The 23,347-nt window shown below is 39.6% G+C and overlaps 1 protein-coding gene across 3 annotated transcripts in view; it reads left to right on the top strand.

Annotated features, from left to right (window-relative positions):
• The window catches only part of MACROD2 (mono-ADP ribosylhydrolase 2), a 905,745-nt gene that overhangs the window by 522,293 nt on the left and 360,105 nt on the right, over positions 1-23,347 (top strand). For all 3 annotated transcript variants that reach the window (XM_030021604.1, XM_030021603.1, XM_030021602.1), the window contains exon 6: positions 1,828-1,949. In XM_030021604.1, coding sequence (XP_029877464.1) covers positions 1,828-1,949 — 122 coding nt within the window. The remainder of the gene's footprint in view (positions 1-1,827; positions 1,950-23,347) is intronic.

The following is a 23,347-nucleotide window of genomic DNA, read 5'->3' as shown; positions in this document are numbered from 1 at the left end:
AGTTTATTATAGTAGCTAAAACATGTATACAGAAAATAACTCTCTTCTGAACTCCCTGGGTGAAGCTATTCTGCTTGTTTCAATCACCTGCTATCATCCTGCTCATCAGCTGGTAATGGCTCAACACCTACTTGATGGTTCAGTCGCCTGAAATGCTGTAGGGAGGGTTTGCTGGAGTCACTGTCTGGCAGCTGTGACATTCAACAGAAATTATCCAATCTGTCCATCTTGTTCCCACAACTGGAGAAAATTACTGTGATCAAAATGGAAAGAAGAGTAGTTAACCTTTTATTTACTTCTCAGTAGGGTGGTTTTCTCTAGCAGTTGGGAAGTTTAGCTCCTGTGGGTTTCACTTTCCCATCTCTGCAGATTCCTCTGTGTTTCTGGGCACTGGGATTCTCTGACATGCTTTTATTTGCTGAATTATCAGTACTTTCTGGCTAATGTAAAGAAAACTTTTGGAAGTGTTCAAAATGTTATTCCTTAGCACATAAGTCACCTTTTAAGTAGTAGAGACCAGGGCTTGACAGATGATGTCTGGATTAAAAAAAAAAAGAAAAAAAGATAGCATACATTTTAATGTTAGTTTGTCCATTTTCACTTATACTTTGGTATAGGTTGGACAATCAAAGACAGCTTGGGCAAAGAATAACGCTGTGAATTATGTAGGATTTTTGAGTAAATCAAAATATTCTGGAGTGTTACAACAGCAGATGTCGCGTGGAAACCTGTCCCGCATAGGATGGAAACACAACCTAACCAATGGGACCAGTGGTACTGCAATTAAAAGCATCGGCCTAATCCCGGCAACTTTGCAGAAGATAGTGCCACTGTTTATTGCTGCTGCTGTATATTGCAGGGGATGGTAAGGAAGGAGAAAAAAAAAATGTACCTGCCACCATAACTCATTCTATTGTGTTCGCATGTGCTATAGAAGAATGACGTTTGCAAAGTAAATGTGCTTCCTACTAGTCAAATGGGGGAGGCGGGGGGGGGATAAAAAATAAAAATCATAACACCTTTTAGTTTGTAGATTTCTTTTCAAGTTTGTTTTTTTTTTTTTTTTAACTCCAAGCTTTTTACTTCATTTTTCTTAGAGCACTTTAGAGACTTTGATTGATTGCAGCATCTGATTTTGCTGAGTCCAGAGGCATCATACCTAAGATATTCCTTGACTGTACTTTCTCTTTTTGTTCATTATAAGTTTCTTCAAACAGAATATTTTGTTTTATTGCATGGTGTCTCCATCTGGTCTGATGTGAGAGGAAAGCACATTCTTTGAATAACTAACGCATTCATAGGTCACAACTTTTCTTCTCTTAAAATAGTTGCTGAGGAAAGACTTGAAGTATTAGACCAAAAAAGATGATCTGTGTATCACCATCAATGTGCTGAGGTTTTACGTAGTGAACTTTCCTAGTGAGTGGACCTTCAAGGGGTGAGAACAACTGTTTCAAAGTTGTACAACATTTACAGTTGTATTGTACAGCCACTAAAGATTCAGGGTATTTATGAAAACATTTAATCTATCCTGCATGTGGATTGCAGTACAGATATAACTAAGCATTTATTGCATCTTTTTCATTTTTTCCTTTAATCCAAATACTTTGAAATTTAGCCTTTACTATTTTTCACTTTAAATTCTCAGAGATGTAGCTTATTATGTGATTTCCAGTTATAAACAATTTCTTACAATATTATTCCTACCTTTGTGTCTAGGTACAGTATCAGTGCAATGTAGTAGTTCTGCAGAGTCATGACACAAGCAAAAAAACCACCATAGGATCTCTGATATTTTTTTTTTCTCTTATTTTTTATTTCCTGCAGATGTGATCCATACTGTTGGGCCGATTGCAAGAGGCCATCTCACTGACACTCATAAAGAAAACTTGGCAAATTGCTATAAATCCTCTCTGAAACTGGCAAAAGAAAACAACATCAGATCAATTGTAAGTACTGTATGAAAACACATTATTTTTTTCTAATTGGGATCTTGGTTTCCTTGCTGTAGAATAATTATAATGGTAGCCTTCCAGAAGGATTTCTTGCTACATGTGATGTGAAAAAGCAAGAAATAATATGTTATTTGGCCAAAATAGTTGCTAGAGGAAAGGGATGTGCTTATTTTAGGAGTTAGGGAAAGTTGGCCTGGTAGCAGGGGTACAAACAACTGTCTCATTACAAAAGGGAGGGAGCTGTTCCCCTGGGTCATTCTTATACTGTGTTATTTATTAAAAAAGACCTAAGAAGCTACTGGTCAGGAGGATAACTGCATGCAATATTGTCTCCTAAATAGCTGAGAAGAGATTAATTTGTTGCTTATTCTGTCAGTTAATGTTTCTTTGTAAAAATAAAGGTATTGGTCAAGTGACACTCTTTATAGCACCCTCTCACCAAAATCAATCATAAAATAGTCTGTTATATGATATTCCATTGAATTATAAAGGTTCTTTGATTGCTTGAAATACATGTTACATTTTTGTACCTCAAAAGGCCGGATTTTCAAAGTCCACAGAGAAAAGGAGCTGTTCCCTCTCCAGCTCTGGAGATTTGATTCTGTAGCTCAAACCGTTGCAGCTGAAGTCTTTAGATATCCATAGGTTAGTTCCCTATATGTTTAACCAAGAAGGAAGTTATCACCTGGGCCTGACTTCACACCTGAGTCATTTTGGCTGGTTGTGTGATAGCACATATGTTTGGCAACTTAGAACACACACGCTTAATCTAAAAAATGTTAGTTGAACCAATGGTATTATATCAGGGTAAAATATTCAGTAGGGGAAGCTATTAACATGGAAAAGTCGCAAATGGAAAATAAAGCTTTTTGAGGAGAAGAGCAAGACAAGTGTAGGACTTTGAACCCCAGTTAGATGTGCCTTTCGGAGTCAAACCTGATGAATATTATTTCTTTCTTGTTGGTGTAGACTGTGCTCTTTATACTTTTTTTTGCTAAAGAAATCCTCTCTGTCCTTCTCAAAATGGTGTCCAGTGAGCCCTCTCTTTGCCATTATCCAGCCACAAAAGAGAGGTGGTACTGTTATTTGATTTTTTTTTTTTTTTTTTTTTCCTTTTAATGCTCAGCACATCAGTTAGAACTTAATACGACCTTGCGGGGGGGGGGGGCATGTTTTGAACTGCTTGCTGGGATTGTTTAAACACACGAGGATGTTTCTGTCCTGCTGTGATTCTCATTGGAGCCAGTAAGATCTCTGTGCTGTTGCTCCTACATTCATCCTTGTTCCTGCCTTTAGGCTCTGGGCAATTAAATGCTGCTTCTGCGGCATTCAGGTTAGTGAGAAGAAAGTTCCTAACATGGGAAGGGGAGGAGGGAGAGACAAAAAAAAAAAAGAAATTGTTTAAAAAAAAAACATTGAAATAACAAAGGAAAAAACTGCACTGGGCATTGGTCAGTCTTGGCAATGCTTGCATCTGCAGGGATTCTGTAATTTTTGGACATTCTAGGTGTAGCTTGGTATTTAACATAGAATAATAAACAGTGGTCATACTCATGGGTTTCATGAAAAGTAGCCTGATGTTTTAGTAAGAAAAGATGACCACGGGAGAAATCATCCACGGATTGTTTCCTTGCTGGTTAAGAGCTGTTGACTGTGCACCTGTTTGAGATAAAAAATACTCAACACCCAGACTTGCAGAACACAGCTGCACAAGCTGAACAGGAGCCAAGAGCCATTCATTCATACCAACATTAAGAAGCTTAGCAAGCAATATGGATTTTAAAGTCCACATGACAGAGCATGGACTGTTCTGAAAAGTCCTAAGTCCAGTGATTTCAGTGATGCTTTGGGAAGTGAAGGCTACTTGAGTGTCTACCCTAATGAACAAATCAAGCCTGGAGCAAAGTAAAATGTGTAATTCATTCAATTAAGGAGCAGTAGATTACTGTGAGTCTGAAGAAAAGAATACAAAATGCAAGTGCGTTTCACAAGGTCCAGTACAGTAGACATAGAGGGAAAGGAAAGAAAATGAATGAAAATATCTACAGACTTCTGAGGCTTGCAGAGACCCTGTAGAGAGAACAGAAGTACTCAAATCAACTCAAATAGTCAACATCTGAGTGTGGACTGGATTATGGCAACAGATATGTTTGCAATGTGGAGAAGGCAAACAAACATTGGCGGGGGGGTGGTGGTGGTGGAAGGTTACCTGTGTAAAATAAGGGAGAGAAGATCAGCTGTGCTAATTGAAAGCATATTTTGACTGCCTCTTTAACAAGAGGATGAAATAAGTATGGGAAAGAGGAAAATGAGGAATTTTAAAATAGGTACTGAATAAAAGCAGTATACTTTTTTTTTTTCTTTTAATGCTAGGCACATAAGTTAGAACTGAAAGTAACCTACATATAAATGAATAGGTATTGATGATAGCAAGTTGTAGTATACTAAAAGAATTAACTAAACCAGAAAGCATTGGAGCACTAGCAGTTGTAGTAAGTGAGAAGGAAGCAGGAAGACGTTAAAGGATTGTTACTTATCTTCAAAACAGAAAGGACAGCAAGTCTAGAAATTAGTGCAGAAAGAGGAAAAAAATCCCACAATTCAAATTACTTTGAACATGAATTGTGTCATAGGAATTAGAATTGCTGGAGGCGTTATGAATGAAGAGTAATGATGAATGGCAATGTATCAAGTTGGACGGAAGTGTGCAGGGTGGCTCAGGGTGCACCACTAAACGCAGTTTAATTTAACATCTTTATTAATGATTTTTGAAGAGTACATAAACAGCTCATTAATTACATTTACAAATGATACTACATTAGGCAGTGTTGCAAACACTAGAAAAGGACAGAGATATATGATGACAATTGATTACAGAGACTGCGAATATAACCTCATCCAGCATCCGCTATAGCACCAGAAGGGAGTTTTTGCCTCCACTTTAGTGGAAGATAGGTCAGAACCAGAGCTGACAGCTACAGTGTAACTCGGCATGGGAAAAGATGAAGTAGCATATGGTGGGGAAAAATAACCCAGTTTGCAAATAGTCAAAGGGAGGAGTGTGCTGGAAAACCAGCATAATGAGGAAATGGTCTTGAATAATAAGCCTCAAATTAGATAGACTTACAGCAGTCACTTGTTTTGTTTTGGTATTACATATTGTTGAGCTGCCTATAGAGAAATGATGGATGCCATAGAGGTTGCAGTTTCTGTTCAAAATGGACGGGGGAGAACAGGAATAAGATTCAGAATAGATCAAAACTCACTTATACATATGTGTATATAGATGTTTCACATACTGAAGAAGGGGAAGCAATGATCTTGAAATACTGTGTAAATTGTGAGATGCAGCTTTGTGGAAGGGGAGAGAGAAGAATGTCATTGTGTGTATGACAAAATGGCAATTAAGTGGTGTAGCTGATACTAATTTGGGTTGTGTTCGCATCCAAGGTGTCCAGACATGGATGAGAGCAACTCTGTGCTAACTCTTGGGGGAGCACTGAAATCTCATCTGAAAATGTTATAATCTCAGTAGATGAAAAAAAAAAAAAAAGAGTTACAATGGGTAAAACCAGAAATGAGATGAGGGAATATAATGAAATGCCAGTCAGTGTGATTGCCAAGGCTCGTAATTCACCCAGCCATGGGCGAGGATTTGCATAGCCATTAAGGCAGAGAGAAGAGCCTCAGGAACAAATTTGATTGTCCGCAGGATTGTTCAGAGAAATCAAACAGCCCGAGATTTGTCTCCCGCGCTCGTTTCATACAGGAGTTTGTCTTTCTCAGGTCATCTACTTCATCTACCTTTTAGCTTACCAAAGCAAAGTTTATGGTTGTGTTCGTACTTGTTATCTGGCATTCCCCAAAACATGCATCGCTTTTTCCTTTGCACTTGCTTATGTAGCTGTGCCCACTGTAGGACACTTGAGCTGTTCTCTGACTATTTGTGTGGTCATAGGTGCTGGGTGAACCTTTTGTATTGGATGAGTCTTATTTATACAATCCTCTGCCTGGTTAAGAGGATACTTGAGACATTGTTTCTGTTTGTCTGCAGTTAAGTTGGTACAGATCAATGGGAGAAAAAAACATTTAAGGTAGTACAAGGAATTTGTTATAGGAGTAAATAGTTGGCATTTAAGCAAATTAAGTTTCTTAAATGTTCCAAATAATTTCCTAGTAATTTAAAAAATTGTATTTTGATGTTGGTCTCTAACACAGTAGTAGCAATTGCTATTCTGCATCAATTAAATCTCCGCTGCCTGAGACACTGGGATTACATTATAGGCATTGAGTCTTTACTGAAAGAATAAATGGTAAAAATAGTCAAAGAGATGCTTTTTCTGTTTTCATGTATTGGTTTTCTAAATAAGAGTCTTATAGGCAAATTAATTGTTAGGTTATCAGGCAGACTGGGGGAGTTGTAATCACTGTTTTCAGGGATGAAATTGGTCCCATTTACACATTGTTTGAAATTATTTACTCTGTGTGCTCTGACTTTCTCGGAGGACTTCCTGACCTGCTTTTCTTTGCATATGCTGCTTTGAAGCCATCTGATACCCTGGAACTTTTCTGAACATCAAGCACTTCCCTGCCACATACTTCATTCAGACTTTGCCTGTGGTTGAAAAATCTCAATCAATTGATGTCAGTCGAAGCCAGGATTGTGGTTAAACGGACACTTTATGAACTACACAGAAAATAAAAAAGGTGCTGTGGATTTTTGTGGGTGGGATCCGAGTCAAAATGGCTGTGGTGCCTTTGCAGAGAAGGGAAATTGGTGCTGATCCCTCACCCAGAAGGCAGGGCAGGCTTCCTCTGCGATGGTTACAGAAATGGAGAAGTTATATTTGGGACTACAGCTCTGTTGTTGTTCAGGACTCCGTTCGGCATTGCAGTCTTCAGGATCGCTTCATGTTGGCAGGGGGTGAATTGTAAAGCTTCAACAAGAAGCATTTCTTTAGACCGTGCTCTCTGACCTCCCCCTCTAGGGAGAATTATGGCTAGTGGGGGGGGGGGCTGGAGGAAATCCTCAAAGAATGCAGCTCTGTGAGTTGCAGAAAGAGGTGTGCTTATCACCAACAAATATATTAACATGGTTAAATACAAAATAAAGCATTTTTTCTTTCGGTTCCCCAGAGTCAGGTAGGGAAGAGTTCATGCTATTCTAGAGCCTTACTAGATTAGCTTGCTGTTGCATAAAAAAACCACACACCAAAAGTATCAGTGTGTCTTTCTGCCCCGATGTTTGTGCTATGAATGCAAAAGGTAGTCCTGCTCCAGGGAAAGCCAATTAGCTGGGCTTTATTTCTCAGCACAACCACCCTGCTCCTTCTGTCTAAAGTATATAAAGGCAAAAGGCCATTTAGAAATACCTGGGAAGTAAGAGGACCTATTCAAGGGCTGACTTGCTCATCTTCAGGTTGAGTGGAAAAGCCATCACTTGGCGGTGGGATGGCTAGTGACCTGTAATGATGGGATATTTCTGAGAGAGCAAGTTGTCTCTTTTTGACTGTGGATAAAGTGGGTCCCTCCTGTGCACACAACTTATGCTGCATTTTGGCTAGGGTTATTGCAAAAGTATGCTAAATAAGATCAGGACATGCTTTTTGACATCCACATTGTACCTCCATTTTTGGGGTCCTAAATCAGTGTACACAATGCATATTACTAGCTGTGCATATGCAGTGCTTTTAAATTAAAGTATTATTTGAGGCTTTGTTAGATATTCCTTTCATATAAATATTAAGTTAATCTACTGGGAGTTTTGACTGATACCCTTATTGTAGGTGTTTTTTACAAACAAGGGTCATTTACTTCAATTATATGTGTTGTCTGGGTATTGGCAAAGTTAATACCAATACTAATTAACTCATTTGTACAGAAACACAACCTACAAATTATTCAGAGCAGCACATAAAAATACATCAAGAAAGGTACCTGCCACTTACCCATTTATAGCACTTAAGAAATAACCGAATTGTCTTTTTAATTGTCTTAAATATTTGTCTTCACCTGTATTTGGGGATTTTAAAAATAGACTTTGCAGCTATGCACTGATATTCTTGGTATTTGTATTCACCTTTAAAAAGAAGTTGTACTGCTTATAGGCTGCACTGTTTCTTTGAGCTTCGTTTGAGTGGAGACATATTTAGTCTCTGTGATGCCTGAATCTTGAATTGTAACTCATAGACTTAAATTTTTAATATCAATTTGAAACCCAGAGTGTTCTCGGCTCCTCCTGTTCTAAATTATAAAATTCATGAAAGGGATTTTACTTGAATTGTAGAAAGGCACTTAGAATGGTGTACTGTAACGTATCAGTCTAACAGATTGTTTTACAGTCTTGCCTTTACCTGTCTTGTTTTCTCATGATGTGGAGTTATGTTTTAGGGAGAAGTAAAGCAATTGGTTTTTTTTATTTGTAAGGAAATTTATTTCTTGCTGAGAATGTTGCCATAGCAATGAGCTATAAGTCTGAAATTCCTAAAGCTTGACTTTATTCTATCATCTGGTTTTCTGATACAGATTCATATCCATCAATCATAAGAGTTGCTTTGGAAGGAAATTTCCGCAGCATCATAAATCCACTTAATTTGTTTCTTTGAAACACTTGTTTAACTTGTAAGCTATGATATGACTGATCCTACGTTTTCAAACTCAGTTTTCTCCCCAGCTTAGTCTTCCTCTTTTTTTTTTTCTTACTAACTTTCTTCTGCTCTTAGATATTTTCCAGATAATATCTGTAAAAATTAATCTACTACATTAAGTTTTTAAGTGTGCTTAATTACCACATTGGCTTTTTACACCTGCATCATATGAGGGGGTTGTGGTCTTTCCTTTTAGTTACAGGACTTGCTATAGCTGGTCATGCTTTCGTTAACCCAAGGTGAACCTGCTGCTTTGTGTTGCATGCGCTCCCAACCATTTCTTCCAAAATGATCTTGGCAGATTGAATCGCAATCCTGTTTCTTCAATAAGTTTTTCATTAAACGAGATGTATTCAGCAAGGTCAAGTGTAAATCGTTACATCTAAACAGAGATGCTTACTCAACCGAGAAAGGTTGAGCAATGGTTGTAGCCCTAGGCAGAGGTTCCTCAGAGAATAAGCTGGAGTTTGTAGTGGATCATGCACTGGCAGCTGGCAACATCACCCTGTTGTGGGGAAAACCAGGAAAGGAGCAGCTGTAGCGTGACAATTAAACAGGAAGGTTCTGTGAAGTTACCTATTGCACTATAGAAGAGTTAGCTGGACTGCTGTGTCCAGAGTGGGGAACTGGAAGACAGTGTTTCAGCCAGGGATGCTTATGGAGTTAGAAACAGCACCAAGAGTAGAGTGAAAGAAAAAGTGAAAGAAGAGTCCAGAGAATAGAAGACTAAAGGTGAGGAGAGGAAGATAGGAAAAGAAAATTAATGCATAAAAGGCTATCGAAGAGTAAAAGTTAATAAATTGTTGTCTGTCTGGTGACAGGACAAGAAGTAACAGTCTGAATTTATAGGAATGGAGTTTTCAGTTAGGGATCATGAGGAATTTCCTAGTTGGAAGGATGGTAAAGTGTTGGGAAAATTGTTTAGGAAAGTTATGGTTCCACCAGTATTTGTATGTGGAACCATCACTAGCATTTGTTGAAACCCAGGTTCTTAATGCATTAAGCACTGCCAAAAGCCCAAAGGTTGCAACAGCCAAGAGGTTGAGCTCCAGCAGCAAGGCTGTTGCAGCCTTGGGGAAATTGGCAGGTAGCCTACTCACTGTGGGAGCTGGCTCTACAGTGCAGAGGCAGACAGATTGTCTTATGCTGCAAACAGAATTCTTTTTTTAAAAAAAAATTGGTTTAATGCTGTTGTGTTTTTATTGTTTTGATCACACAGTTGCACATTTTTTTTTTTAATTTTTTTTTTTTCCGTGCCAATTTGTTTTTTCTACCTTACCAGTTTGTGCTGGGGATGGTTTTCCTGTTGAGATAAATGCCTCTGACTTCTGTTTCTCCTGCTACCTGGCTACCCTACCTTCTCACCATGGAGGGTTTTGTACAGACACAGAGAAGATAACCAGCTTAGGGTGCACATATAACACATGCAATAACATTCTGAGACTTGTGTACACTTCTGTGGTTTTTTTGAAAATCCATTTAAATTTTGTTTCTGCCACTGTACGGTTATATATTCACTATATATTTCCTAGGAGAAAGCGGATTTGTTTTATTTGATGCTTGAAGTGTATTACAGTGTTTGTTTTCTATGGCCAAGAGTGGCAGGAGCAGCTCAGAGGGATACATCAATCAGTAGTGAATATGTTTCATAACAACGTACTATGTAGAAATTATTTGTGGTAACAGTGATGATGGTGTGACCTGATGTGATTCTTCCTTTAAGTATGATACGATGACTCCTGAATAGGGATATCCCCCCCCCAATCCTAGGTGGTGGGAAGTCTTTTGAGTACAGACAGGGACAGGTACAGCTTAGATACTGCACCAAGTGGCATTGACAGAGGAGAGGAGAAAAGACCCTATAGTCCTTCCACCTACCTGGTTCATCTTCTGCCTGACCACAAACAGCTGTCTACATAGTATAAAGAAATAACAGTGGTGCTTTAACAAACAGGTTGCATTACTAGGGAGTCTCAATTCTCTGTTTTGTTGTTCTGTGATGTTACTGTTGTAGCTGTTCTGCAACATGGTGATTTTGTGATGGGAAGAGGGAGAAAGGTTAGTTATTTCAGTTGGGTTTAATGAAACACTGACTGTACACTTTAAAAAAAACGGGACTGGTGGAAGCGGCTGGCAGTAGTCTCAGAATTGTGTGCCCTTGTCCTCGGGGGGGACTTTAACTTTCCAGACATCTGCTGGAAATAAAACACAGCAGAGAGTAAACAATCTAGGAGGTTCCTGGAGCGTGTGGAAGATAACTTCCTGACACAGCTGGTAAGTGAGCCAACCAGGGGAGGGGCCTTCCTAGATCTGTTGTTTATGAACAGGGAAGGACTGGTGGGAGGTGTGATGGTCAGAGGCCGTCTTGGGCTTAGCGACCATGAAATGATAGAATTTTCAATTCTTGGTGAGGCAAGGAAAGGAGTCAGCAAAACCACCACTATGGACTTCTGGAGGGCAAACTTTGGCCTCTTCGAGGCACTGGTTGAGAGAGTCCCTTGGGAGACGGTCCTGAAGGGCAAAGGGGTCCAGGAGGGATGGACATTCTTTAAGAAGGAAATCTTAATGGCTCAGGACCAGGCTATTCCCATGTGCCACAAGTCGAACTGCCGAGGAAAACGACCGGCCTGGCTCAACAGGAAGCTTTTGCTAGGAGTCAAGAAAAAAAGGAGAGTTTATCATCTCTGGAAGAAAGGGTGGGCAACTTGGGAGGAGTACAGGGATCTTGTTAGGTCATACAGAGAGGAAATTAGAAAGGCGAAAGCTCAGCTAGAACTAAATCTGGCCACTGTCGTAAGGGACAACAAAAAATGTTTTTACAAATATGTTAACAGTAAAAAGAATCCTAAGGAGAATATCTATCCCTTAATGGATACAGAAGGGAACGTTGCCACCAGAGATGAGGAAAAGGCCGAGGTACTTAATGCCTTCTTTGCCTCAGTCTTTAATAGGGAGACCAGTTATCCTCAGGGTGCTCTGCCCCCTGAGCTGGAAGGTAAGGATGAAGAGCAGAACATACCCCCATTAATCCAGGAGGAGATAGTTACAGACCTACTACGCCATCTGGACACTCACAAATCTATGGGACCTGATGGGATCCATCCAAGAGTACTGAGGGAACTGGCGGAGGTCCTTGCCAAGCCACTCTCCATCATCTATCGGCAATCCTGGTCAACGGGGGAGGTCCCAGAGGACTGGAAGCTTGCCAGTGTGACTCCCATTTACAAGAAGGGTCAGAGGGAGGATCTGGGGAACTACAGGCCTGTCAGCCTGACCTTGGTACCGGGGAAGATTATGGAACGGTTTGTCTTGAGAGCACTCACATGGCATGTCCAGGATAAGAAGGGGATCAGGCCCAGTCAGCATGGGTTTATGAAAGGCAGGTCCTGCTTGACCAACCTGATCTCCTTCTATGACCAGGTGACCCGCCTAGTGGATGAGGGAAAGGCTGTGGATGTTATCTGCCTTGACTTCAGCAAGGCCTTTGACACTGTCTCTCATGGCATACTCCTTGAGAAACTGGCGTCTCATGGCTTGGACAAGTGTACTCTTTGCTGGGTGAAAAACTGGCTGGATGGATGAGCCCAGAGGGTTGTAGTGAATGGGGTGAAATCCGGTTGGTGGCGGGTCACAAGTGGTGTTCCCCAGGGCTCGGTGTTGGGGCTGGTTCTGTTTAATATCTTTATCAATGATCTGGATGAGGGAATCGAGTGCACCCTCAGCAGGTTTGCAGACGACACCAAGTTGGGAGGCAGGGTTGATCTGCTTGAGGGTAGGAAGGCTCTACTGAGAGATCTGGACAGGCTGGATCGATGGGCCGAGGCCAATCGTATGAGGTTCAACAAGGCCAAGTGCCGGGTCCTGCACTTGGGTCACAGCAACCCCATGCAGTGCTACGGGCTTGGGGAAGAGTGGCTGGAAAGCTGCCCAGCAGAGAAAGACCTGGGGGTGCTGGTTGACAGCCGGCTGAATATGAGCCAGGAGTGTGCCCAGGTGGCCAAGGAGGCCAACGGCATCCTGGCCTGCATCAGAAATAGTGTGGCCAGCAGGAGCAGGGAGGTGATTGTTCCCCTGTACTCGGCACTGGTGAGGCCGCACCTCGAGTGCTGTGTTCACTTTCGGGCCCCTCACTCCAGGAAAGACATTGAGGTGCTGGAGCGTGTTCAGTGAAGGGCAACCAAGTTGGTGAGGGGCCTGGAGCACAAGTCTTATGAGGAGCGGCTGAGGGAGCTGGGGCTGTTTAGCCTGGAGAAAAGGAGGCTGAGGGGAGACCTCATCGCTCTCTGTAACTGCCTGAAAGGGGGGTTGTAGTGAGGTGGGTGCTGGTCTCTTCTGTCAGGTGGCTGGAGATAGGATGAGAGGAAATGGCCTCAAGTTGAGGCAAGGGAGATTTAGGTTGGATATTAGGAAAAACTTCTTTACTGAGAGGGTTGTCAGACATGGGAATAGGCTGCCCAGGGAAGTGGTTGAGTCACCATCCCTGCAGGTATTCAAAAAGCGAGTGGACAGGGTACTTCAGGACATGGTTTAGTGGTCATGATTGATGGTTGGACTTGATGATCTTGAAGGTCTTTTCCAACTTAAATGATTCTATGATTCTATGAATAAAAAATGGAAACGGCTTGTTCAGGAATAAATTCGGCAAGTTTGTGTATGTGATAATTCACCAATCACCCTGTGAGAATCCTGTGCTTAAAAGGATGAAACTTTCTGGAAATGTTGCCTGTTGGCTTGATAATTGGGGAACTGTCTCATTAGGGAAGGACAGAGTACAAATCTGTCAGACAGTGGACCACAGTGCTAGTTATTTGAGGCAGCTCATAAAAAAACTAGGCATTGCTGGAAAGTCTACACCTTAAAGTGCAGGGGAAGAGAATGTTTGATGTTTCGGTACAGAGGAAATTGTACTGGGAAAAAAAATCTTCCTTTTGATTGAAAAAATAAAAAATGGTAAAGATAGACTAGAGGAATTCTTATTTGCATGTGTATCTTGGCTGTCTAGAGTCAAGTGTGTAAGATGCTTGTCATTATTTGAATAGCAGGTTCTTGTAATGGAAATTCATAGTAAAAGTTGATGGCATGTACAAATTCCTAACAAAGCCCATAGAGCTTGTGGGCTGTGGCCATCAGGCTCTGTGCAAAATCATCGTTGTCCTTCTGCTTTACCTCCTTTCACTGGCCTATTCCCTGTCATCTTGTTCACAGTTTGTAGGCTCTTTGGGAGGGCTTCTATTTGCTCTGTAAGGACAGTCTGCATGTGCTATGAAGGTGCAATCCCTGTTAAGACTCATGGGATTCACAGCAATTGCAGTAATGGAAAATAATAGTTGCAACAGGGTCTTTTTTTTTTTTTTTTTTTTTTTTTTGACACAGACTGCAGTGACTCTGTCCATCACCAGAAGTGGAGTCAAATTCTGCTGAAATTCGAAATTGCTTATTCACAGGTTTTCATGCTGGAGGTACCCTCCATGATTCCTAGAAATGTCTGAAGGGTTGTCTGGCAGATAGTGACTTGTCACTACCAGATTTTTTTTCCTCGCAATTTAACGCTGAGGAAAAGAATGCATGATGATGTATTTTAGCACTGCACGATGCTTGCAAGGTCCCTGTCACTTGGCATTTTTCATCAGATAATTTTGAGATGCTTTTGTACATCCCATTTGATTTTTTTTAAATATTGCCTTAATTTATCTATGCAAAGAACAAACTATAGCATGAAATTTGTATCTGCTTTTTTCACTTGAAATCAGTCCATTTTTCAAATAGCAAATTAAAAAATTATTTTGAACATTGCTTTTTATATTTACATAGCTAATATAAAGCAAAGAAATTAAAATTTAGAGCATAATTTTTTCTGTATATGAGATGGGCATCATAATACTTAACTAGGTTAAAAAAAATGTATTTCATTACCGCATAATATCTATTTAGGATCAGGGTAAATATATTGGAAAGTAGTTCTGATAAATAAGCGGAAGGGTCACACTTTCATAAGCCTTGTTTGCCAGCTCATTAAATATGTTTCCCCTGCTTTGCTACCAGTCACTTGGAGCCACGTACATTATACAGAAATGATATATTATGTCATAGCTACATATAAAGAAACAGCAATGATCAGTAGTTAGCTGCAAAATTTATACCCTTACCCGAGAGGTTTTTTAATATTATTCCAGTATGATGATGTCACGTTATCTTTTAAGGCCTGTACAGTATAAAACCACTGTAATTTGAGTAATATAACTGAAGTAATATGACTGGTACTTCAGTATTGTATTCTGATGAAATACTCATTTCTTTAATCTGAAAAACTGTTCTCACCTATACAAACTACATGCAGACCACATTCAAGTAAACAGTTCAGCAGCCTTATTTTTTCAAAGCTGACTTGCTTAACAACTCCTAGTGATGTCTGCCAATTAGGATTTAGAGATTTTTTCATAGCACAGATGAAAACACGTATAACAAATAGAGTTAGTTTTGGTAAAGAAACTATGGTAAAAAAGATGTGTATTGTAGCATGACTTCTGATGGAAAGTAGTTCATAGGACATAGTTCATAGTTCATTGTCATAGGACATCACTGCAAAGAGGGGGAATTTTTTAATTTGGGATAGTTATAGATAAATTAATTTTTCATTTTGTCCTGTTATGCTGTTCCTAAAAGTTGACTGCTTAAGTTAAAGCTATGAGCCAAGAACACACATTTCTGTAGCCTGCAGTTAGCTTCAGCATTTACTTTACTAGTGGTCTTATTAAAAATTATTATTTATTCTGTTCACATTGGAATGTAGAATATGCTACATTGCAAATATTTTCTTTTTCTAAGGAAATAAATCAGTGTATTGCTGGTTTTTAAGACTTGTCTTACCTTTCTGAACTTTCTCTGACGCATAGTGGCTGGATTAGATCTTTATGAGTTAAACCTCGACCTGTGTCTATTCCACGTAACCGTGCCCTTCCAGAAGAGGAGCAGACATGAGACAATGTTTTTTTTGTGCATACCAAATGACATAGTTTGGACCGAAACCTTGGATGATGATCTCAATCGAGAAGACTTAGACAGTGTTGGGGCAGAATTATCCACTAACATGTCCTCCTTGAACAGCTGATCCTGACTTTGCACTTCCATAAACACAGTGCAGTTCTTTCTCCTGCTTGTGTGAAAAAGAGGAAAACTGCAAGTGTGTCAGAGCCTATATGAAAAGTGAGAAGAGCATAAGCCCAACAAGTTTCTATATTTATTACTTGTTGGTATTCCTTGTTGTGGAATGCATCCCTCCCTGAGTCAAGCATAGACCGTCAGGCTTTGTGCAGGAAATTTTGCTAGCATAGTAGTGATGGGATTGATTCTCCTAGTTCATAAGCAGATGATGCTGTTTCAGTATGATCTCTCCATGCTCTTTATTTTTGCCTCCCCTGGATTCATCTCTGGCCACCCTCGTAAATGTGCTTCTTTGTGTTTTAGCATGTTGGAACTGAAATGTGCCCCTCCTCGTCACATCCGTGAAGCTGAACATCTGAGTGTTTGCGTGATACAGAAAGCTTTGTACCTGCCTGCCTCTGCAGAAGAAGGAAATGTTGCCATTAATGATTCTAGATTACTAAAATGTTTTTGATATTGATCTTCAATCTCCATCTCCTATTCAGTTCTCATTTATGTCCTTTCTAAGTCCTTGTGTGAGCATCTTTTCCAACTGGATCATTGCAAATCAAAATTCGTTTTTCAAAGCAAAATACACAATGGTGCAAAGCATTTCTTCATATGTCAGTTACATGCAGGCATTCCTGTTTGACCTTTTCTTATCTATTCTTCTATTCTCAAATGCACCAAGGCTAAGTTTAGTGACAAGGACAAGCCCAAGACAAATGTAAGTGATCAAACTGTCATTTTTTTCGTTCTTTCTGCTGAATTAATGTCTCCCTTGCATTCTAATTCCCCTTTTTACTCACCGTGGTGCCATATTTTCTTTCTTTAACAGAGAAACACAGTGTTCCAAACATTATATTATTACTTATTGCAATCTTGAGTCATTATGTTTGTTGTTGTCTGTAGCTTTGTTCCTTTAAGTGTTTACGTACTTCCCTTCTTTGATCCCTCAGTGTGTTTCATAATGTTTAAATTCCCTAGGACATTTATTTATCAATTTTCCTAATCTCTCTCCATCTCCCTTTTGTCCTATATTCTCACGTGTCTTCGTTATTTCACCCCTTTTTAATCATCTGCAAAATTACTAAGGGTCTTTGACTATCAGAGCTGCTGAGTTGCATTACGTAGAAGCAAAGGTGTATCCAGATGTAACTGAAACAGCAGATATGTGAAGATTCTCATCTGGTTATCTCACTAACATATCTTTTCTCTATTGCCCTGGCACAGACTTGAGGAGTGTGGCATATAAGCTGGATTTTTGATGCAGTATTAATATCTGAATGTTCATAATTCACCAGTTCAGAAAATGCAGCTCCCTGTTTTCTTAGGAAAGCAAGCAAGCCTATGGCACCATATCCAGGTCTATTTGAAATAAAATACAAAAGTTTTAGTAAAAGATGGCAGTCATAAAAAAAACCAACCCCAAATTAGTGTCATTAGACCCCCAACCATTTGGTGGTCCAAGAAACATATTGCTAAAAACTGCAAGGTGGCGATGCTGTCTGACATTGGTTCATTCAAATAAGCTGCCATTTGAGTGGATGTATATACATCATATTTCATTTCAGGACTTCACCCCCAGAAGCTAATGATGTTAATGACAGCTAATTCTACTTAGGCCTGATTGTGGTGGTGACTACAGCCTGTAATCAGGCATTAGAAAAAACCCACTTGATAAATTCAAGGATGCTGAGCCAAATCACCTACTGCACTGTTGACTTTAATTAAAATTGCTAGTGATAGATGTTTTTAAAAGCAGGAACTGCTGGTGTTCTTCATCACCATTTATTGTGCATCATTTCAGTGGTACATCTGTTTCTTTCATTTATAGTTGCGGGGGGGGGGGGGGGAATATTTTGCTGTTGTCATGTATTTGGCCTAAGCTGGATTTATTTTTTGGAAGGCTTAATCCAGTGTCATCAACATCATCTGAAGGATTTCTGCAGGTACCAGAGACAATCAAAATAACTTATCCCATTCTGGCTAAATACTCATGAATCTCAACCAAAAAGTGCTCTGTCATAGCTGCACCACCTGTAGTCCCTGAACTGGGTAGCTTGGATGAGTTAGTATGATTTATCATCATACCTTTCCTTTGTAGTGCAAACGTACTTTAAGTAAATGAAACCATTTTTCTTTATTATCTCCTTGTTAAGAAAGCCAGGCCTTGCATTTTCCCCAAGTGTACGGCTTCTCTGAATAAATATGCAAAGTATCGTTTCACAAAATGACATTCTACCGAATCCCTTTGTACTTAGTTCTGCCAGAGGATGGAGAGCTGAGATGGTTTATCAAACAAATGTGTGCACCTTGCAAGTCTTTATGAGGTAGTTTGAGGAGAATAATGGAATGCTACACAAGTGTCAGGGAGATTTTGGTTAAATGACAGGCTCCAGAAAAGGCTTTGGAGTATAAAATACAAAGTTAAATTCTCACTAGTACCTAAATAACAGACTTAATAAAAGCATTTCCAGCCAAATAAAACATTAGATAGTTTGGGCTGAATTGTGAAAGATTTTTTTAGTTAAAGGTAACAATTCCATGGTAATTCTGACTTGTGAATAGTACCTATTTCAGTGGTTAAATCCAAAAGGGAGAATAGCAAATAGGCAGGAATAGTCAGGCATGAATGCAACATAAGTATAGGTCAGGAAGAGCTTGAAAAATCCTACCCAAAGCAAACTTGCAAATTGTATGAATGCTTGTGGAGAGGGCTAATTAGAAGCAGATGCTTAGGTTTTTGGAGTTACAGTGGGACTGGAGGCAGGCATTGGGAAGGCTGAAGTCAAAGACTTCCTAAAAGCATATACATATAATACATTGGCAATATAACCATTCCATGTATTGTTAAGTTATGAACATACAGGTGATGATGTTTAGTTAAGCTATTCCTACAAAGAGTTACTGGGTGCTTCCTGTTCGTGCATACATTTTTTTCACCTTGGCGTGTGCTGAGGGTGTGACGATGCCAAGGTCAGCAGTGAAGTTTTCACTGAAGTGTTTGCCTGTCACATCTTAGTCTCTTCTAGTATGCAAAAGAGGTTGAATTTCATCAGAGAAATGGCAGCTGATCAAGATTAAGTGCTCCTCCAAAAATTAGTAAGCAATAGTGGTACTGTTAATAGTCCTAAGATCTCTCCATCAGTAGGAAGAACTGGTTTATATTGACAAAAAAATTAACTGTTATGAATGCATGTCCAGACCTTTGCTTTAAAAAGGTTTCTGGAAACCTTCTGTGCCTCTGGACTGTAACTTGGGGGTTTTTTTGGGTTTTTTTGTTTTGTTTTGTTTTTTTTCTGTTTGGTTTTTTTTTTTTTTTTTTTTTGGTTTTTTTTTTTTTTTTTTGAATGGCTCAGGATCTTCTTTTTGTAAATCCTGTTGGTCCTGTGGATGTCAGGGAAAGCACTGTCCTGAAAGACTTAGAGTTAGAGCCAATGACCTAAGTTCATGTGAAATGGTAGCTCACTTAGAATAACAATGGGTTTTCATCTGTAAAATTTTGGAAGGCATGAAAGCTGTAAGTAAAGGGTATGTGTCCAATGGGCCACTTTCCTATTTTTCCCAAGGTTTTTCTAGCGTGTTTCTAGTGTGTTTATTAAGCTCTTCCAGAATACATTGTTCTGATGTTTTATACTGAAGAATAAATAAATCAAACCCCTTTAATGCAGCAGGTTCTCTTAATGGTGAAGAGTAGGCTTGCAGCTATATCTCTATCCTCTTCTGAGGAATTATCAGGAGAAGTAAAACCTTTCAAGGGTTCTTGAACACAGTGACATCGAGCAATTGCTGGGTACACATTAGGAAATGTGTTTTTTTGGGTTTTTTTGTTTTTTTTTTTTTTACAAAACCAAAACATATGAAATTGTTTGACTTTCAAATAGACTGATCACAAGTGTGCTTTTTCCCAACCATGATGGATGAAAAATTTTGACTCAGCCAAAGCTATTGGAGTCAAGCTCCCACATTGTGTATCTGAAGTAAATCTCGTAAACTCTTGGCACCCAAAATGACTTCAGTTGGCATAATGACTGCAATCAATAAGTAATAATCAAATCTTAGACCAGAGAAGGGAAGGCTCTGTAAGTGTTCTGGTAAATCGTGCATCACCGCGTTGATGTTGGAAAATAGCACTAGTAGAAACGATCAAAGTGGGGCAATACTCTGCAGCAGAGGAGTGTCAAAAATTGAAGTTTCTGCAAAAAGATTTACATGATTTTCTGTAAATTTTCATTTCTAACATGATATGTATTATCATACACTTGAGGTTTCACTGCAGAAGTGCTCAGCTGTTGCTGCAAGCCATTTAAATGTGCTTATTGCAGATCATGGTCCCTGGCTTTCAATAAGTTCAATGTAACAAAAATGATTAAAGGCTTACAGAAAGTAATAATTTAAAAGACAAAAATGCTGGTATACTTTGAAAGCTAATAGGCAACTTCTGTCATAAGGAGTAGTGACGGACAAAGCCCCAGCAGTGGAAGAGTTGCAAATAATTGGACGTGTACTGAGGGCTAACCACAGGAGTAAGCCTGCCTTGTTCAGTGTGATGCTCTGTCTGCAGGGAAATGTTTGACGTGGGTAGATTTGAGATTCATAAACTGTAGCAGGTAATACAGTGTGCACAGAGAGCCAAGGCTGATTTTATGTTTGCTTTATTTTGCTTGCCTTGGTTTTAACCTTTTTTCCTAGCAAAGTAACATGAAAGCATATCTGTTGGGTTGACAGGCTAGTGTGTGAGAGCTTCATGGAGGAAGCTGTGTCCTGTTTTCATTGACTGAGAGACAGCTAAAAACCTTGGCACACTATGAACTTGGAGACATTCCTGTACGAATGTCTAGCATGGAAAAAGACACACTTAAGGGGACAGAAAATTAAATCTAGAGGGGCTCTAATGGGATCACTGACAGAGATAGAAAGAGTGAAGAATAACGTAATTTAAAAAAAAAAAAATTTAGGTTATCAAATTAGGTGATCTGGTTGCAGAGCGTAGTTTGAGTCACAGTACCTTGGAACTGGAAGGAAGCAGAATAGATAGCAAGTGTTGGATAATTTTTTTTAATTTTTCTCTTTTGAATGATTTCTGGGTCAAGGTAAAACAAAAGCTTGGATGTTTTAGGAGAAGCCTTGGGAGGTGACCTGAAGGTCACAGCCTCTATGAAAAAGGCCAGGATAAGAGGCTAGTGAAAGAAGAAGAAAAATGGAGTCTTTCTGAAAGGCAAGGGGGAAAAGACAATAAGGTTTTTGCCAAGTAAGTATTTTCACAGTACTACTTGGAGGTCTGTTTTTTCCTTGCAAGGGCAGACAGGCAGGTGTGGACAGAGGCAGGCTGGAGGAGAAGGTGGTTCCATGCAAAGCAGCAGCAGGAGTGCCTTGGTGACCCTGTAGAGGCCGTATACATACATACATACATAAGTATTTGCATGGAAAGTGAAGTTTACTCCTCTCTACGTGATGCAGCTGTTGTGAAACAGGCATCTCTGAATCCTAATTACTCACTTTCCACCTGTTACTTAACTGGTGTGGGCTGGAAGAGTGTGGAAGCCTACAGGGATGCATGTAAAAATAGTAGGGACTGTCAATAGAAATCATAACCTGGCTCATTAATGCAGCCTTTGTAGCAGCGGGAAGAAAACTGTAGCTTTTCCCTGGTACATTCAGAGTCAGTAATTAGCCAGTGACGTTGTCAGTGTTGCACTAGTATTTTTATATATATGGATGAGCTGTTCTTAGGTGACTTGTCGCTTCACTGTAGAAACTTGCACTTCAGTCCATGCAGAGTTTTGAAATGAAGCAGATGGGAAAAAATCCTACGCTTTTCCGAAGCAGATGGATAGGAAAAGCCTGAGCTAACGGGATGGCATATCCTGAGCATCAAGTACTGCGCATGCTGCTGAGCAGTGGGGCTCACTCTTTGAGTAAGAGGGATTCACCTCTTGGTGCTGCTTATACAAGCCTCAGCACAACATCACGGTGGTGTGCATCACCATCCTCTGCACTTGTAGGCTGCAAGCGCCGCGAGGCTCTTGGTGTGCAGGCTGGCACACAAAGCTCACTTCTTAACCTGCTCTTGAGGCTGCTGGAGTGCTGGCTGCTATTTCATGGGGTAAAAATCGTTTCTACCTCCTTGTGCCCCTGCTCCCTCTTTTCTTATGGTTGACGCAGGAGGTTGAAGGAGAGATTACAAATACATTGGAAGTGTGTTATTGTGAGACACTTTAATGTATCCTACATGTTTTCCTAACAGATGCAGATTTCCACATTGTTGTTATTTTTGTCATTGTATAGACAATGTTTAAAATAAGGATAGTTTTGAAAAGTCTTTTTATCATATTACCAAAATTTGTAACGTGAGCACAGTAGCTTAGCCTGCAGTATTTTTGATTAGGGGTGTTTGGGGTTTTTTTACATTGTTACCCAGATAAACAGAACTAATGGAGAAAGGCTAATTGACTTACCTTGCTCAATTTGTTGGAATGCTTTTGATAACATTTGACATCATTTTATTACATGTGACGGAGAAAGGAAAGTGGTGGAATGTTTTGTTCTTCCTGGTGTGTTATTTTTGGTAAGTGTCTAGGGTGCATTTAGATAAACTACAGTGCTAAGTCTGAGCAAGAAAGACCTAAATATCCAGTGAATTACTCCTATTTGCATTGAGAAATTAACCGTAATTAGCATTCAAGTTTTAATGGTATTGTATTTGTGAAGCTGATAAGGCCTCTGGGAGTGTAATTGCAAGAAACTTCTATTGTTTACTATATGCAAATCCAGCCACTTAGCTTTAATTAGAGGTTGAAACCTGGAGCAATTATCAGCAGTTGCTTTGGTATTAATGAGCTTGACAGAGCTGTCCATCATGGTGTTTTATATGATTGAGAATTAGAATATTGAATCCCAGTTGGTTCACTGTTCAAAGAACTTCCAGCCTTCGTCAAGCAAAACCATTTCATTTAGTATGCCATACATTTCGTTAGTTCCAGTTGTTGGAAAGACCGAAGTCCTTATAAATTTGTATAGCTGCTATTTTCTGCATGATGGTTTGAGAATATATGAGAGAATTTCTTCTAAGGCATACGTTGCCAATAATTTTTTTTAAAAATAAATGATTCTAAGAGCACTTATATGGTTGCAATATAGAATTTAGCTGCTTGATGTCCAAATAATACAGTTTACGATAACTGTTGGCTGATGAATTTCCTCACAGAATTAGCTGAAGTCTCCTCTTATGTGATGGTGTTGGATACTTCCTTTCACATTCTGGTTATAGTAGAGGACAAGAGAGATGTAAGGGGAAGAGAGAAGAAGCTTATAATGCCTAGCCCCAGAAATGTTTACTTCATTCTCAATGGAGGCACTAACCATTAGTGACTTCTGTTGCTGCTCTTTAATGTTTTTTTGAACAAAGCAGCTTTTGTGTCAAAGAAGTAAAAAGTTTTCACAGAAGATCTGTAGAGAGGAGGGGGGGGAATTAGAAAATGTCACTTGGAGTTAATACTTTCAGTAAACCCTGTTGAAAATTTTCTTTTTTTTGACTATTTCTTTGTGAAACAATTCTCTCTTCCACAAACCTTTGAACAATTAGATACTTTATAAAGGTAT

This window comes from Aquila chrysaetos, chromosome 8, assembly GCF_900496995.4.
Source record: "Aquila chrysaetos chrysaetos chromosome 8, bAquChr1.4, whole genome shotgun sequence".
Taxonomy (NCBI): domain Eukaryota; kingdom Metazoa; phylum Chordata; class Aves; order Accipitriformes; family Accipitridae; genus Aquila; species Aquila chrysaetos.
This window is presented reverse-complemented; position numbering and strand designations above follow the sequence as displayed.